Consider the following 17,547-nt stretch of genomic DNA (forward strand, 5'->3'; position numbering starts at 1 on the left):
AAGTCGACGCGGACGGTCCCGTCGACGAAGTGCTTAAGGAGAACACTCCTAGCCGTGATGTAGTAAGCACTACCGGCGTGATGCAAAAAGATCGGAACACTTACGGAGAGGTCGACGCGGGTGGAAGGAGAACAGTTGCAATAAGAAGACCAAGGTCGAAGACAACATGGATATGGAGAAAGTGATAAGGATAATTCCATCGAACCCCAGGTTCGGCAATGAAGGAGGATCTGAGTACCCTTGTTAATGGAATGGTTACGGAAGTAGCCAAGAAGAGCAGGGGGTGTGACAAGGCGTTTTGCTCGGAACGCTTCAAGCGACCACTAGCCGCGCTGGATCAAAGTTCCGACGATCGAGACGTTGGAGGTGGAATCGTTAACCATGCTGTTGTCTGGGTAGCAAGTGCACTCAACAAGGAAGTGTTCGCGTGGTACCAGAAGGCGACGCGTCTCAAGATAGCACGTTATACGGGCGCGATGGTACTGGCGTTTGCTTGAGAGCTGTTATAGCTGGCAGCTTTCTTAGTAGCAGCTCCACTATGTAGGGTTACCATTATGGTAGTTGATAGTGAAGTCTGAGATAAGGTACAGCTCGTAGTTGCCGGGCAAAGTGCCGCGACAGGATGGCGTGTTGGCTAAGTGCAGCAAAAAGCAAAGTGAGAGCCAACAGCGCCATCCGAGCAAATGTATAAGCAGAGGTTAGAGTGAACAGCATAGTGAAACTAAGTCTAAATGTTCAGCAGCACTTCACAGCCAACCAACGCTCCAGACAACTTGCAGCAACTTTAGCAGTGGGTTGACTGTTGAAGAATCCAACGATGGGGCGGACACAGACACTCTCGCACAGTATCCATCTTGCCCAAGCAGCCCCCGCCGTCACTCCATCTCACACTCCCACTTGATCTTGTCGGCAGTCGGCTGGAAGATCGCGAACGGCAAGATCACAACCTTGTAGGGAAAAAAAATGATCTGCAATGTGGTAGCGATTTCAATAGCGCTCGTGAGCAGTGGTGCAATACCCGCGGTAGCCATTCAGCAAAAATCGCTGTAGTTCCATTCAGCAGCGATAGATGGATTGCATCAGTAGTAGAAGCAGTAATGGCAATAATAGCAGTAGTATCGTGTGCCTCCCACTCGCTCCACGAAGTCATATCATTATGGAGATAAGCTCTCAGTGGTAGCAACTCGTCCTTGCACAATTTTGAGAACTTTCATCAGCGATCGGAACTTCGCAAATTTTACATGACCGAGCGGTTTCGTCATACAATCGGCAATCATGTCGTCCGTTCCAATATGTCTCGTCATGATACGTTTATCTTCCACACAGTGACGCACAAGGTGATAGCAATTCTCGATATGCTTCGTCTTGCTATGCTTACCGGGTTTTTCGGACAGATAAATGCTTCCCTTGTTGTCTCCCAATAACAGTGGAGTCGCGTGTTTCCACTGCAGCTCAACGCACAAACCAACGAGCCACATGATGTCTTTGGTTCCTTCGCACATTGCAACATACTCAGCTTCGGTAGTTGATTGAGCGTTAATAGCTTGCTTGCGAGATGCGTAAGAAATCACGTTTCCATCGAGCATCATAATATAGCCACTGACGCTAAGTCGATCCACTGGATCGTTTGCATAATCAGCATCAGTATGCGCAGACACCATGACGTCGGACTTCGACAAGATGTCCATGACAAGGCCGTAATCTTTGGTAGTTTGCAAGTAGCGAAGCACTCGCTTAGCATTGGCATAATGCGTGTGGTCGAAATTAGCAAGATGCGTACCAAGCGTGCGCACAGCATGTGCAATGTCAGGCCGCGAGGCAGACACCAGGTACTACAAAGCACCCACCAGCTCTCGGTACGGCAACGTCTCCGCTTTCAGTGGTTGCTTGATAGCAAGGTCAGTAGTCGCCTCTGGTGTGCGGAATCCGTTGCAATCTTGCATATTAAAGCGCTTGAGTATCTCGATGATGTACTGATGCTGAGAGAAAATCACTTGGTTTCGCGATCGGTCGATCAAAATCTCCACACCTAGCAGGTACTTCACTTGCCCAATGGTTGTCAGTTCAAATGACTCCTGTGGTTGACAAGCAGTCACTTCACAGGTAGGTGGAAGGCCCATAATCAGCAGATCATCAACGTAGACAGTAAGAAGCTGCACAATCTCACCATTCATGCGCTTAGCATATAAACCATAGTCAGAGTCCAGCCGCTCAAAGCCAATTGCAATAAGCTTCTTATGCAGAGTACGGTTCCAAATGTTTGGTGCTTGTTTGAGACCGTACAGCGACTTGAGCAGATTGCAGATATACTCAAATCCTTGCATCTGGAACCCTTGCGGTTGCTCCATAAAGATCGTCTCCTCGAGCGCACCGTACAAGAATGCAGTCTTGACGTCGTACTGCAATACGACCCACACACGCTGCAACGCGTAGTAGAGTGCGGCTCGGATAGTTTCAAATCGAATCACGGGCGCGTATGTTTCAGTGTATTCACACCTGCGACTTGCTTGAACCCATGAATAACTAATCGTGCTTTGAAGCGTTTGACGAATCCTCGCTCGTCGCGCTTGACAGCAAACCCCCCATCTGCACGTGACCACTCGATGTCCTTTAGCGTGCTCGCGTCGAACCAATTACCATGTGTTATGCTCGCGCAGGAAATGCAGTTCGGCCTGCATGACTTTCTCCTACTCGCCCCAGTAAGGACTGGCTCGCGCCTGCTTGTAGGTATTTGGCACGATCACCTTTGACGCATGTAGTCTAACGTGATTAGCCACATAATCGCGAAGTTCGGTTTCGTCGCACGACGAGGTCGAACAGTACAAGGTGCAGCTTGTGGAGCAACACTCGCGAGTGTGTCTTCTTCCTCTGATGATGTCGACGCACGAACGGTGCGTTTGGCCTCTTTACGTCGGCGTTTCCGGCGCGTAGCAAGACTATTCTGACTTAATTGATCTGGTGGCGTAAGCTCGTTCGGTGACACAGGATGTTGTACAACTTTCTCTGGTGATTGTGTATTTACCTCCACTGCGCTTAAAGGCACGATTTCCACAGTCTTTCCCGTATCGGCTACAATCTGATCCGGTGCTCGTCGCTTGGTCAGAAGCGAGTCCAGGTCCATGCGAATTCTTACCACTGGAATGGTATATGGCAAGTCATGCGAACCCTCGCGGTAGGCATTCAGCAATAGGCTTTCAATGTCGTTTGCATCCACAGAGTAGCCTTTATGAAACTGCAAGTGCTCACATCTGTGAGTATAGATCTTGCCTTCCTGCAACTCCACACTCTTGTACCCCTTTGTCTTCACACTATAGCCAAGCAGTAGGCCCATTACAGCACGCGGGTTCAACTTCTCCTTGCGTGTACGAGATTCAGCCGCAATATGCGCGTGCACTAGGCACCCCCAAGTCCGTAGCTCAGCAAGATTTGGCTTGATTGCATAGAGTTTCTCATGCGGTGAGAGTGCTTTCAGCGGCTTCGTAGGCAATCTGTTCAGCGTATCCACCGCATGCAGAAGCGCCTCACCCCATAGCATATTGGGGAGACCCGTAGCGTCAAGAGCAGCCCGAATACGCGGTAGTACGGCTCCATTTGCACGCTCTACAATCCCGTTTTCTTGAGGTGAATACGCGTTGGTATTTCGTTGCGAGATTCTTTCGGCTTCACAGAACAATCTCAGCTCATTTTAGAAATTCGCCACCTTGGTCCGAATGGAGCACTGCAACACGGCAGTTCTTCTTAGTAAACTGCGAGTGTAGTCGGCGAATCAGAACAATCGCAAGAGCGGCAGCATCACTCTTTTTTATAAGGCCCACTTATAGCGCGTGAACTCATCCACGACAAATAGAAACATAGTCTTACTGTCAACGGTCTCCTCGTGTATGAACAAGGAGACCGTTGACAGTAAGACTATGTGCAAATGTCCATCGATAGTTTCTCGAGTGTGGCAGTAGCGCGCTCGGGTTCCCTAGCGTAGGTCATCTTTCGCGACTTAGCAGAAAGACAGGCAACACAATCATAAAGGCTCAGCTGCGTAGCATTGATCTTAACCCCAAAACCCGCCCCATCGATCATCATCTTCTTGATGGCATGCATGTTGAGATGTCCGAGTCGGTTATGCAGTAACTTCATCGGATTCTCAGCATTCTTGGCGCCAGCAACGGTCATGACTTTGCGACAGTCAGGTTTATTCATGCGTAAGCGGTAGATCTTATCAACGCGCTCGAAACGCAGTTTCGTGTCGCCCTTCGTCAACAACGCAACACACTGACCTGGACCAGTGTACGATAGCTCATAGCCGAGCTCCTGCATATAGCCCTGGCTTAAAATATTGGTAGGTGCCTTGGCAGAGTAGATCACATCATCGAGCAGTCGATCTTCAACACACGAAGTAGCATGGTTCATCGTACGAAACAGCACCGATCCATGCACGCTAGGACTTTCGACTGTTCCATTGGCGAATAGTAGTTGCGGCAAATCAGTAGCTTCCAGGAAGCTCACAAATAGCGATAGATCCACACATATATTCACTTGTGAGCCGGAGTCCAGAATCCACTCCAGTTCACCAGTAGGAATATTTAATCCTGGCCCCGAGGAGCCTATAGCAAAGGCAGACCGGTACCCTGGTCCATAGGTACGGTTGTAGCGGGGCTTGGCTCACGCCACCTTGAATTGTAGCCATATCCACCTTCCGAGCGACGTGGTGACGGGCTACGGTGACTACGCCATGGCGATTGGCTCCGATCATCTAGTCGCGGTGATTGGTTGCGTCTTCAGTTACCGGCTCGTGGCGATGGGAGATTCTGCTCTGTTGACCTTCCGCGATCGTTGCCTCGAGGTGCACTACGGCGGTCATAATGTTGTTGCTCGTCCAGGGGCTGACGCTGCGTTTTCTGCGGTACATGATAACTGGAAAGGTATCCGACTTGGAGTTGCCCTTGTCGTAGCAAGGGTGACGAGGGTGGAGATGTCGGTGACCACGGCCCATCAATTTGCTTACGATGGTCTGCAGTAATTGCGTCTACTGCAAACTTCCCAAACACCTTCTCTACCATAGCATTAGTCATTGTCTTCCAGCCTGGCTGTGTCGAGGAATACATGCCCACCAAACGCGACCCAACAGCATTGACAATCTCCGCACGATTTATCACATCTTCGGACTGCACAGCGCACACAGTCCCCGAAGATTGCATAAGTGTCACGGGTGTAGCGGCGCAACCACCCACGTGCACTGGCGCGATACTAGTAGCAGCATTCTGCTGAGCAGGAGCAGACGCAGCTCTAGCTGGTTCTTGCACAAGTTATACGCATCGATCACGTGCCGGTACAGCATTAATTGTAGACGAAAGCCCCCATCCCCCCCCCCCCACCCACTGGCAGCGGGCCAATAGTAGGAGTCGATTCGGCAGCAGGCGGAACTGTCATCTTATCTTCGTCTCCATCCGCACGCTCAGCAATCGCACGGTCACTTACAAGTGCAGCTCCAGCAAACGAGCGAACGTTCTTTTCTGTACGACGTTTCTTCTCAATGTTTTCGCGTTTTGCACGGGCTGTCGTTTGCTCCGGTGTCATAGGTACAGGACACTGCGGGTCTCCATACCAATGTCCCTTTGCTTTGCAATTGACACAAACAGTATCAGCTTTCAGTTGCTTAACCGATTTGCGAGGTTGAGCTTGCTGCTTTTGATTGCTCTTTCGTTTCTTATTAGAGCGCCCTAGCCCTTGATCTTGAGCCGCAACACCATGTACTTGACGCGCTGAAAGCCCGTGCGCTCCATTATCCGCACTGTTGCTGCCTTGCTGGCGAAGCTGCTGGTGACTCTGCTCAGCAGTACCCAACCGCTGCACAGCAGCAGGAAGGCTCAGGTCTCTCGAATGGTGCTCGCCGAGCCACAGCGTGTGATCCATGGCAAGCTGTGGGAACACTAGCAGGGAGTTGGACAGCAACAGGTCTGCCAGCTCCCAATCCTCCATGGACCCACCGTTGTCCAGCAGTAGACGACGACGGCGCTCCATAGCTTGGACAAACGTATCTACGTTCTCGCTCGCCTGCAAGCGGCGATTGTACATCTGTGCTTTCAAGTACGTCGGGTTCACGCCGTTGCCTTGCTCAAAGTGAGCGCGAATTGCATCCCAGAGCTGGGATGGAGCGTCCATGCAGGGTTCGAAGCGCTCAACGTCCAGCGTACGCCGTAGCTGAACGCTAAGGGAGAGTGCAAGCGTGGTGAACGCCTTGCGGCTTCGTTCTACCCACGTCGAAAGATACTGCAGATCGGTGCTGGCACGTGCTTCGTCAAAGCGTTCTAAGCCAAAAGTCATACTTCCAAGAGAGCTCATAGTGAAGTTTAGCCTAACGTCCGTTTTCCAATCCAAATATTCACTTCTCTTCGTCAATTTCATCAACTGGATAACAGGATGTTTGTGCACGCGGCGAGGCACAGGCAGTTTGTCGAGCGAGACGTCCGTAAGTGAGAATACAGTCTTAGCCTGCGGCAACAACGAAGAAGCAGGCGCCTCGGTTGTCTGGGCGTTTTGTTGTTTTGCAGACTGAGTTGGAGGAAATTCTTATGTCCGCTCCGTGATGGATGGTATACTACTGCCATCCACTGCATTCGTCCTTTCATTCGTCGAAATTTCCGTCAGCGGCAAATTGTTCGCCAATCGGGGATCCGTAATTGGTAGACGCGGTGTCGATTGTGAGACATCGTTTGCGACACGTACAGTGTGCCCACGGTTTAAGTAACGGGCAACCGCTTCAAGCAACATACGGTGGCCTTCCGGTAGCGTCGATGTCGAAGATGCCCCGACAGCAGCATCGAGCTGTGCTGCGAGCGCAGTTGTAATATCCGAAGAAGCATCATGCGTATCCTGTGTAGCACCAGTCCGCGTTGGGCTCATAACCTGAGAGCTTTTATAGCTGGCAGCTTCCTTAGTAGCAGCTCCACTTCGTAGGGTTACCATTATGATAGTTGATAGTGAAGTCTGAGATAAGGTACAGCTCGTAGTTGCCGGGCAAAGTGCCGCGACAGGATGGCGTGTTGGCTAAGTGCAGCAAAAAGCAAAGTGAGAGCCAACAGCGCCATCCGAGCAAATGTATAAGCAGAGGTTAGAGTGAACAGCATAGTGAAACTAAGTCTAAATGTTCAGCAGCACTTCACATCCAACCAACGCTCCAGGCAGCTTGCAGCAACTTTAGCAGTGGGTTGACTGTTGAAGAATCCAACGATGGGGCGGACACAGACACTCTCGCACAGTATCCATCTTGCCCAAGCAGCCCCCGCCGTCACTCCATCTCACATTGCTGCCGCCGTGACCACGACGATAAGTCTGTTCCTAACCGTGCTGCTTATGGTTCTGTTCTCCGGCCTTTACTTCATCGCCTCCGGTGCACCGTTCACTGAGGTCGGCAAACGTCAAGTGGGGGGGGGGAATGTTCCGTACCCGGGAATGCAGGGGTCGTTCCAGCAGCGTGCACCAGATGCGAAGAAGGTAAAGTCCGTGTTAAAGCACACGGGGTCCTACAGTATCAAGAGGGAACTGTTCAAGCGCCGACTGCGAGGTACTGTTGGTGCAGATGGAATCGTGAAGACCTTGAGGAAGGAGTTTGCACTTGCGACGCCAGCTTCAAGGACGGATGACACGAAATATATACTGTCTTGAGTATCGAGTCAACCGGGTGTCACGTTGGGTTGGAAGTCATGTCCAGGGGTACAGGTGCGCGTAGGAGAAGGGGTGTCATCCTCATGAGCGCGATCGACCCTTTCCCCGTTTTAGCCCGGCGCATTAGTTTCTCAGTTGTATATTTCCCACCTACTACAAAGAACAAGGAACCAAGTTTACTTTTCACTGTTTACTGCTCGTTACCGTTCTACAACTACATCCCGCTCCTCGCTCGCCCCACCCAAGGCCCTGCTCTACAAACAGCCGCGGACTGCCCGACCCTGGTTAGTAGCGCAGCCGGAGGCGCCGCGCGAAGGGGTGGTGTGCGACACGACGATGAATCCGGCATGGATAGCGTATGGAAGGACAGGATCCCCAAAGTGGAGACTCGGATCCATCCTCACCTAGGGGATATAGGATAGACCATGTGCAGGTGGATCAAGTGGGGACCCTATGAAGGAAGGATTGTAGGTGTCATCTTAAGGTGGATTTGGTATCAACGACAAACAGGAAGGCAAGATCCACCATGATATGTCTCAGATCCTACTCTTTCAAGTGCAGGTGAGGTTCCCACATCGAGTGACCTGGATCCAGGATATGGGGATGGGGAGGCAACGGATCTCGAACTTTCGTGGAGCGATGGAGATCACACACGGTCGTAAGACAATGGTGGAAGATTGGAGAGCTCAGATCCATGATGAGTGTACACTTGCAGTGAGGTGGATCAAAGTGACCTGAATCCAGAATAGTGTACCCATAATATGGCGACCTCATCATGATTACGCCACGGATCGGATCTTATGATAATACAGCTGGGATGATGGACCTAGGAGAAAAAGGACATGCAGCCGAGCCTGGTAGGGGATTTAGCAGGTAACAGACATAGAAGGTAGGAATCCAGGCAGTTATTTATGAATCAGACCTCAAAAACAACTTTGCACATGATCACGCAAGTGCCTTCCTGCCCTCACGAATCGGAACTAGATTGACCGTACGAGCTCGAGGAAGGTTGGGAATTGCGAATCTAGTGCTGGTAGTGATAACTGGATAATACATTGCCCAGATCCTACAACCTAGTAAGCTTTCCTTTACACGTGCAGATCCGAAAAGTTAACCGGATTTACTACTTGGCCGGGTATACCTAACAAGCTCTCTACTCTCAAGATCCCGTCACAGGGTGCGGCAAGTACGCCGGAAAGGAAAACAAAGGCAAGGGGAACACACCCGCAAGGCAACCCTACGGCCAGATCCCAGATCTAGGCCCTGGACTCACCAAGCTCGAATATTCGCTTAGGATCCAGAAACAACTACGGACGCAGCGTGAAGATCTTACCACTACTGCTCCACCCCATCCCCACGTCTCGCCAAGACACTCAAGCTTCACCACTTGAACTCTTTGGACGTTACCGAGAAGATCCCGCCCTACCGACGGGTACACAAGGTGAGGAAAGCTCAGCAGATCACGGATCATCGGGGGCCCTCCGTCAGTCATTGTCTGGGCGCAGCTAATAAGTTGGATCCAGCAATCGCGCAGATTTTGCTGATCCCGCTACACCACAATACCTTGACGGTAGACCTACAGGCTGCTCGAGATGCTCGGGATCGAGCTCAGCGTGCAGGGCCGTTGCTCCGCAGGCTTTCAAATCCCTCTCTTCGTCTTCCTTTGCAACTCAACGCGAGACGTTGCGGGCTCAAGCTCACGACCAAGCCATGGCAATTCAGGGTTAAGAGTATCGCGCGAATTCTTACTTGCGGGACCTGCGACGTCTGCTCGCCGACCAAACAGGGAAGATCCGTGACTTGGAAAGACGACTGGATCACGTCTCTTGTCAACATGGCTTGCGAGACGACAACAATCATCTTCTTCAGGAGGTGTTGCTCGCAGAATCTGAGATCCACAAACTCCAATCCCGGATCCACGATCTGAAGCGGGATCTCAAGAGCGCTCAAGTTGTCAACGTGGCCGCCGACGAGAACTTGGATCGGCTTCGCGACGAGCTACGTTTGACTCAAGAAGAAGTGGTGACCAATAATTATGTGGGATCCATCCATGGTGGATCCGCATTGGGGTCAACTCGAGGCGGATCTCCCTCGCCGGATCCACCCTCCTCGTCACCGGTTACCACTCTGGACCAGTTGGCTAGCGAGCCAAAAGAAGCTCAGGAGTCGGTTGATAAGCTGTCGGCGGGGCATGTCTACGCGCTTATGGAATATGTGCGTATGACTCAAGGTCAAGACGATTTGCAGGACAAGTTGACCGAGGCCGAGCTCCAACATGACAAGGCAGCCACCGCGTGGACAGATGGCACTCGGGCACAGACGGAGTCGGAGTCGAAAATCCGCAGTATAAGTACGTGGGTCCGTTCTCAGCTCATCCTTTTGGATCTCATACTCACTTGTTTTGTTGGTTGAGGCGACAAGTTAAAAGCTGCTGAGAAGGCTTCCGCCCAGCTGCAGGAGCAAGTCACTACCGTTCGCAATCAACACAAGCAACTGGTTCTGGAGCGCAACCAGAGTCTTGCCGAGCGTGACATCGCGCTCCGGCAGCTGACCTTGGTGGCAGCTGCCATTTCAGATCCGCTTCCAGTTCAAGCTGGATTGCCCCCGGTTGCTGACCCCTGCAACCTCGCATCAGTCTCCAGATGAGGTGCATCCCTCGACGGCGAAGCGCCTCCGCAGTGCATCCACCACGTCTGGCGTTGGATCTTCTCGGCCTTGTAAACAAGCTCGGATCTCGTCTCCTGACGATGAAGGAGAGGTCGATGATGACGGTGTAGTGGGGGCTGGGGGTGACCTGGGAGGCGCTATGGATGACGGATCAGGTCAGACCGGCGCCAGATACAAGGTTGTCCGCCACCCAGGTTCGCCAAAACATGGATCCAGAACTGTATCTTCCGCTAATGGGTCGGTTAAATCTGGTTCGGCTGCCGAATACTCCTCAAAAAGGCCGCCCAAGACGAGGTCTACGACTACAACTGGATCCGCTGCCAAAACGTCGTCCGAAGTTAGATTCAAGACCGGTTCTACCGCTGAAGTGACCTCTAAGGCTGGATCTGTTACGGCAACGACGTCTAATCGTGCTTCTCGAGCCAGGGCATTCCCAGGATCATATCGTAGGGATCCATGTCGAGAACAGTAAGCTGTTCGAAGCTGTCAAATTCCTCAAACTTGACGGTCAGATCCACTTGGATGTTAGGGACAGTGACGACCTTCCCGTCGGCCAGTCGCACTAACATCGTCCCGTTGCCCGTGCTTTCTCTCAAGGCATCGGGCAGCTTGTTGCTATTACGAGCAACCGTCTGGCGGCGTGCGAAATTCTTCGACGCCTGAGAATCGATCAAGATTCTAAAGGGATGATCGTATCCCCGTACACATCCGTGTACTACGAGCAGGGCTATTCGCACATATGCGGGAAACCCTACAGGCTCCGGTGGCGGAAACAAGCCCGTCACACCCGAAGCCAATACGGCTGAAGGTGAAGCCGTATTCTACCAGGTGTGACGGGGTCACACAGCACCTTTCACTAGAGGAAGTTGGCTTCCGAGTGCATACAAACTCTCAGTGAACGGCAGTTCACAGGCCCCCTTTGCCTAAGGAAGCGAAGTGACCAATTTTAGGTAAGTTGTAAGCTGAATATATTTATAGGTAGGCTAAGCTTGAGTAAAATTTACAAACTATAAGTCACCTTTAGAAAAGCAAGGTCATCAGCCCTCGGACGACCCTTCCGAAGTGTGACGTGTCACACTTCATGTAACTAGGGCTACGTACCCCGCTACACGTAAGTTCACCGTCGTGAAAGATGCGTCATACGGTAGTGACTGAAATGTCAATGCCGTGCGTTGGAAAGCGTATGTGCTTCATCCAGATAGGCTAGAGGTTGGCAATAAAAAATGCACATATCCATTGCCGATGTGCGAATGTACACTTACTGGCAGCTGTCGTCTGCATTCTCTCATGCGTTCCAGTTTCCTCGTAAATTTGCCGAAGTGCACGGTTTTGTGGTATACATGGGCCAGCTCTTTCCGCGTGTATACCAGACAATAAAATCGTACAAACAGTAAAATACTGTGTTAGCGTGCGCGTGCTGCTTTGTGAGCACTTATTCGCGCTGTATAACAATATTGGCTGTGTCGAACAGCGTAGGTGGTAGATGTCGCTTGCTAGATCCATGCATTAACACAGTGAGGGATTCGTCTGGTAACAAAAAGTGTGTCCGCAGCACATGTACTCAGCTTACCTGGATCGGACAGTGCTTACAGCTCACAGCGCTCGCGTGCATGCACCGCATTGAGTTGAAGGCAAAATGATGGTCTTGGGGAGGAATAAATAACTTATTTTACCAATTGCTGACCAATAAGTTGGCAAAATCCACAATGCCAGGATTAATGTAAAAAGTTGATGATGGTACAGCTTGTCAAATGTTGCACTCTTTGAACACCATTAAAAGTCATTTCCCGTCACAGATTTGACACCGGCTCCACACTTGCCTCGACTCGAGATGTTGTCCCGGACGGTGCAGATGCCAGGTGCCCGTCGAGGCTTCCACTCCATCATGAACTCACTGGTTCCCATGGTGCTAGAGCAGTCGCCACGGGGCGAGCGCGTGTTCGACATTTACTCTCGGCTCCTCAAGGAGCGCATAGTGTTCGTGCATGGGCCCGTAAACGATGACATGGCGTCGCTCGTGACAGCGCAGCTGCTGTTCCTCGAGTCGGAGAACCCCGAAAAGGATGTTCATATGTACATTAACAGCCCTGGAGGTATCGTGAGCTCCGGTCTGGCCATCTACGACACAATGCAGTACATCCAACCCAAGGTCAACACTCTTTGCATGGGTCAGGCCGCATCCATGGGCTCGTTACTGCTGGCAGGAGGTGCCTCGGGTTGTAGATCGGCGCTGCCTAACGCTCGTGTGAGTTGTTGCTTAATGCGTTCGACTATGGATATATAAAAGGTGCTGACGTGTGAGTGTCGGGCTGCCACAGATCATGATTCACCAGCCTTCGGGAGGGGCACAGGGCATGGCGAGTGACATCGCTATTCAGGCCGAGGAAATCATCAAGCTGCGAACCAGGTGAGGCTGCAACCTAAAGAAACTTGTAACTGGGATTTTGTGCTGATTGCAGTTGCAGATTGAACGGGTTGTATGCCTCCCACACGGGGAAACCCCTCAAGGTGATTGAGCAGGCGATGGATCGCGATCTGTTCATGGACCCGCGGGAGGCCCAGGAATTTGGTATTGTCGACTCCATTATTGCCAACCGGAAGACTCCACAGTCGCCAGGCAAGCAGTAATGACCTAGAACTGTCGGGAAGGAGAAGACATTCCGACGTCCTAGTCATCGAAATACAAAAAGTGCAGCTTTTGATTGCTGCAAGCGGTGCCTTCACTACGCTGTCTGTTTTGTCAACGGGGGAATTGATGTCAGTTTGTACAGCAGTCTCTTTCTCTCCTAGCTCCAGTGTAGACCTGCTTTGTGTTATGGATCTGTTATTTTGTGTGTTGTTGTTATCTGTGCTCGATAGTCTCCACCTTTCAGGACGCAGCTAGTCGGTCACATCCACCTCCTCCGCTCAACATCTGACAGCACGTTTCCTGCACCTTACTCGTCCACCTCACCATCAGGCTCGTTAGCCTCGCCCAATTCCCACTTGAGGTTCGGCAGGTGGTTGCCACGCTTCGACTGCACACAATAACAGCAGAAAAACTCAGTCTGCCAACTTAAGTTCATTCCTGGTACAATTGCGACTCACCGCCTGTCGCCACGAGTCCGGGTTGTAAAGCGTCACGACGCCCATAAGCGTAGCGAAGCCGCCCAACCCGTAGAGCCATTGTCGCAATGCCTGGTACTTGGGAATGTGCGGCGCGTCGAAGTCAATAAGCGTCTCGGGGGCGACTCCGTCGTTCCAAACCAGCTCCGCTTCCTCATGCAGCGGCTGGGCCGGCGTCTTGATGCGTGCGAACGGCGGCGGGGGAGGGCGGTGGGCGTGGTTACCACGCGTCGCCAGCGCCTGGCGGCGCACGTTGACGCTGAGGCCGCCGCGGAGGGCGTGACTGAGCGAACGGGAGCTCATGATCTACTGTAGACTAGGGAGACAACGGGCGGCTCTGCTGCGTCTCGGACTACCGGAATGTAAAACGGTAACTGATTGGCTAAAACATGCTATAGTTCTGTAATTCAGTCCTGGTAAGGTAAATGTGTCAAAGCGATGACCGGCAACGTCAAGAGATCCGTTCTGCACTTGTTTGCGCTTTGCCTCCGCTCAGCGCGCCGCTGTCCGCAGTGGCAGCAGCGAGAAATGATGAAGGCGTATGTGCAGATGAAATTTCGCGACGAGATGAGTACTAAGGACTCGGACCGGGTACGGATGCTGCTGGCGGACGGCAGGGAGGAGCTCGAACGAATGAACTACTATCACTTCATTTATGAGACAAAACAGAGAGATAAAGAGACTGCAGAAGAAATAACAAGTACTGCTACAACAAGAGGAAACCAGCGACCGGCTAGTTGCCCGCAGTGCCTGGCCGCGTATCCGACTGAGCAAGCCAACTTTTGTGCGAACTGCGGCACAAAGAGACCGGAAAGAGAATGACAGGAGAGTGGGCCTTACCACGGCAAGGACCGAGTGGACGATTGTCGACAAGGAGAGAGCCGACGTGGCGAGAAACCGTTACCAAATACATATTGCTTGCTAAGGCAATAATCTACATGCCTTGGTGTTAACGTCCTGTCTAATTGTGTCTTCATCCATGCTTATCTGCATTAGATCTGCGGACAGTCACCAAACTAGTTACTTCGAGCCATTAACAAGGATGATCGCTAACAATAAGTCCCGCATAAACTTACAATCCAATAGGGCCGCCCGGTCAAAAGCGCCACAGGGACAGCGCCGAAATACCTCGAGTCTATGGAGCAGGTGGCGTTGTCTCCTTCAACCCATACGTGCCCCTTGGGAACGGTAATTATGTCCTTGTAATTGTCGTCGAAGCGCGGCTGAAGCTCCACCACGTCTCCTTCCTGCAGCAAAAATTTGGTGGCGGCAATTAGTTTACAATTAAGCAGGTACCATAAACTGACGAAAAACTGCGTACCAGGGCCAGAATCCGCTTGATTATGGTCTCGCCCATGTGCCGAGTGGGTGACCGTAACTCCACCAACTCTCCGCGCTCCCAGTTGCACCATCGCCGCGATAGGTGCTCCACGACGATGAAGGAGCCGTCGGGGATTGAGGGGACCATTGACACACCCATGCCGTATTTGATATCGAAGAAATATTTCTTGGTCATGGTCGCCCACCCCGCGATGAGCACGCCATTGCGCGCCAGCTTCGCTAACATTGTATCGCAGACAATTATTTTTGTCTGTTCGATTCGTACCACCAAAAAACGAAAGTACAAGAAATATATTGCAAAAATTGATTTCGATGTATTTACCCCAAATCTATTTTTTGCAAAAGCATAGAAAGAAAAATTATTTACACGATGGCCATCGCGTCTGTACTGCGCGAGGCATCCTCGGTGCTCACGATGCTGATTCGCTTCGGAGGCGTGTCCTACTGCCTCTGGGAGGCAGCCGACACCATCAAGTGCTCAGGCCCATCCATGCTGCCGACGCTCAACCGTGACGGGGACATTTTGCTGCTCGACAAGCTCTCGCCCAAGCTCCGGAAGCTGCAACCGGGTGAAGTAGTGATTGCCAGGTCCGTTTCCAACCCACGTCGGACCGTATGCAAGCGAATTATTGCACAAGAAGGAGACACGGTTTGTGTGCGATCATCGTCCGAGGTGGAATTCCACAAGATTCCCAGGGGCCACGTGTGGCTCGAGGGTGACAACAAATACGACTCACATGACTCGCGGTTCTACGGGCCAGTGCCATACTCGATGCTTGAGGGGCGTGTACTTATGAGGGTGGGATAGTAGAGCTGCAGAGGATGATTGATGAGAAATAACTGATGTGCTGTGTGTTTATGATAGATTTGGCCGCTTAACCAGATCAAGTACGTTAAAAGGGAGGTAGCACCGCAGGCATTCCGTGAGAGATAGATAGTACTAGGACAATACAGAGCTTAACCCCTTATCCCCCGAAAAATCCTAAGAGCGACTAAGGTTAATGCCCGAGATGGCTATCCCTGCGCAACCTCCTCCGCCAGGCACACAGGAACACTCTAAAAAAACTCTTCAACGCTTGGTTCTGATATATGTCGCTTGACCGCTGATGGCTGGTAGCTGAATCTCCGATGACTAGGCTTTGAAGAAGACGCAGCGTGCTCCTGGGGGTAGTATCCCACCGCTTCCGAGACAGGCATTGTTGGGAATGGAAGCCTTGCCCTCGGGTGCCGAATATTGCATTTTTATCTATTGCTAATCAAAGCAGAAAATAAATAATTGGGTTAGAGAACTACAGTAGCTAGACCAAAATAGATTATTGAACTTCCTCAACTCAGAAAATAGATTATTGGTGCAGCAATATTGATGGGCTGACTACCCCGCTGTGACTCACAAAAATAAATTGGTGCCGCAATTATTGCAATCAGAAAGCACCAATTATCTATAGGAGGCTCTCCTATGGGAGCGAAAATAAATAATTGGTCGTCCTCTCCAGAACGACCAATTTTTTATTTTCGCTCCCGTTGTAGCACCAATAATCTATTGGGCGGTGTTCAATCAGCCTTACATTCTTTAGTACTTGTGCCCTCGCTGTGTACAGAAGCCGTCAGGACAGCTTCTAAGAAGCCTTATTTGCCATTTGCGGGGGGCGCTTGTAGCACGTTGAGCTTGTGTAGTCGACTTGTGGTTTGTTGAAAAGATTGAAGAGTGATAATCGCAGCGAGCATGACAGCGCGGAAATCGAGTCACAAAGTACTCGGCGGGTCTCATATTGGCACCCATGCAATCAGTAGTATGCACATGTCGGATGGTATCCATACGACATCGGTGTATCATCCACGACCAGTACCGTGCCGTTGTCATGAGCACAATTGGCCAGTCTCTTGAGGTCTGCCATGGACAGAAGAGGGTTACTAGGGAGCTCCGTCCAGATGCCGAGAATCATCTCCTTGGCTGCAATGTCCTCAATCTACTTCATCACGTCCTCTCCCCAAGTAGGGAAGAAGTGAACTCCTTAGGGGCACCACTCTTTCCACGACAGAATCTTCAGCGTGTCAACATAGGGAAATCCCACCAAGATGCTCTTGTATTCCGTGCCACGAAGCATCTGCAGCAGTCGAACAGTGGAGAAGATGGCGCCCATACCTGTCGGATACAGAGCCACTTTCTTAGCATCTGCAAAGGGCAGGTAGAGCTCCGATACGCGCTGTCTGAGCGCCAAGTGGCTGTCCGTGCCTCTAATCGCTGGACTCTGCACGTCTCCATCGCTCTTGAGCACCTGGAGCAGCTTCTCAGCGTGACGTGAAGACACGATCTCTCCTGAGTGTTGCCAGAACTACTTGGCCGTGTAGCTGATGCGGCGTGGGAAGCGTACAGCGTGGACGGCATCCTTAGTAAGGTAAGGATTCCTTACCTCGCTCGCTCTTGACAGAATCAGAATTGCTGGCCAATAGGAAGTGGCGGGGACGCTCGCCTGCGTCAGAAGTTGGAACTGTCATGACCCTCGCAAAAAATCTGATTCTGAGTAGCGGTTTCCAGCGAGACGACCAACGGGTGGCGGAAGAAGCGAGGGTAGCCGCAGGCCATCGCATCCAGAACCTCCGCTCGCCCTTCCTCGTAGCCCATGACGTGCTCCCAGTCGGGCATGGACACAGAGATGGCGTTCGTATCTCGAGGCGGTAGCGAGACGCCCAGCGGCCGAGGTCGATGTAACTCCACCAAATAAGTTGGAACCGCCACCAAAAAAAAGGAGAATGCACACGAATGGTGGACAGCTA

General features: G+C 51.6%; 6 protein-coding genes across 6 annotated transcripts; 3 read left to right on the plus strand and 3 right to left on the minus strand.

The window, feature by feature from the left end:
- Nucleotides 1–4,747: 4,747 nt before the first annotated feature.
- On the minus strand, nt 4,748–6,534 carry PITG_19766 (uncharacterized protein; the record flags this gene model as incomplete). Its single annotated transcript, XM_002895960.1, has 2 exons — nt 4,748–5,020; nt 5,473–6,534. 2 exons carry the CDS (start codon nt 6,334–6,336, stop codon nt 4,748–4,750), a joined length of 1,137 nt encoding a protein of 378 aa, XP_002896006.1.
- Nucleotides 6,535–12,157: 5,623 nt separating this feature from the next.
- Nucleotides 12,158–12,954, plus strand: PITG_19767 (ATP-dependent Clp protease proteolytic subunit, putative; the record flags this gene model as incomplete). The annotated part of the gene is made up of 3 exons (XM_002895961.1): nt 12,158–12,571; nt 12,645–12,733; nt 12,792–12,954. 3 exons carry the CDS (start codon nt 12,158–12,160, stop codon nt 12,952–12,954), a joined length of 666 nt encoding a protein of 221 aa, XP_002896007.1.
- Nucleotides 12,955–13,011: 57 nt separating this feature from the next.
- PITG_19768 (uncharacterized protein) lies at nt 13,012–13,793 on the minus strand (the record flags this gene model as incomplete). The annotated part of the gene is made up of 2 exons (XM_002895962.1): nt 13,012–13,343; nt 13,414–13,793. 2 exons carry the CDS (start codon nt 13,732–13,734, stop codon nt 13,263–13,265), a joined length of 402 nt encoding a protein of 133 aa, XP_002896008.1.
- A 76-nt stretch (nt 13,794–13,869) lies between these two features.
- PITG_19769 (uncharacterized protein) lies at nt 13,870–14,253 on the plus strand (the record flags this gene model as incomplete). Its single annotated transcript, XM_002895963.1, has 1 exon — nt 13,870–14,253. One exon carries the CDS (start codon nt 13,870–13,872, stop codon nt 14,251–14,253), a length of 384 nt encoding a protein of 127 aa, XP_002896009.1.
- Nucleotides 14,254–14,480: 227 nt separating this feature from the next.
- PITG_19770 (serine protease family S26A, putative) lies at nt 14,481–14,998 on the minus strand (the record flags this gene model as incomplete). Its single annotated transcript, XM_002895964.1, has 2 exons — nt 14,481–14,678; nt 14,816–14,998. 2 exons carry the CDS (start codon nt 14,996–14,998, stop codon nt 14,481–14,483), a joined length of 381 nt encoding a protein of 126 aa, XP_002896010.1.
- A 144-nt stretch (nt 14,999–15,142) lies between these two features.
- On the plus strand, nt 15,143–15,580 carry PITG_19771 (mitochondrial inner membrane protease subunit 1, putative; the record flags this gene model as incomplete). The annotated part of the gene is made up of 1 exon (XM_002895965.1): nt 15,143–15,580. One exon carries the CDS (start codon nt 15,143–15,145, stop codon nt 15,578–15,580), a length of 438 nt encoding a protein of 145 aa, XP_002896011.1.
- Between the last annotated feature and the right edge of the window lie 1,967 nt (nt 15,581–17,547).

The sequence above is a fragment of the Phytophthora infestans genome, genomic scaffold (assembly GCF_000142945.1).
Source record: "Phytophthora infestans T30-4 supercont1.115 genomic scaffold, whole genome shotgun sequence".
NCBI lineage: Eukaryota > Oomycota > Peronosporomycetes > Peronosporales > Peronosporaceae > Phytophthora > Phytophthora infestans.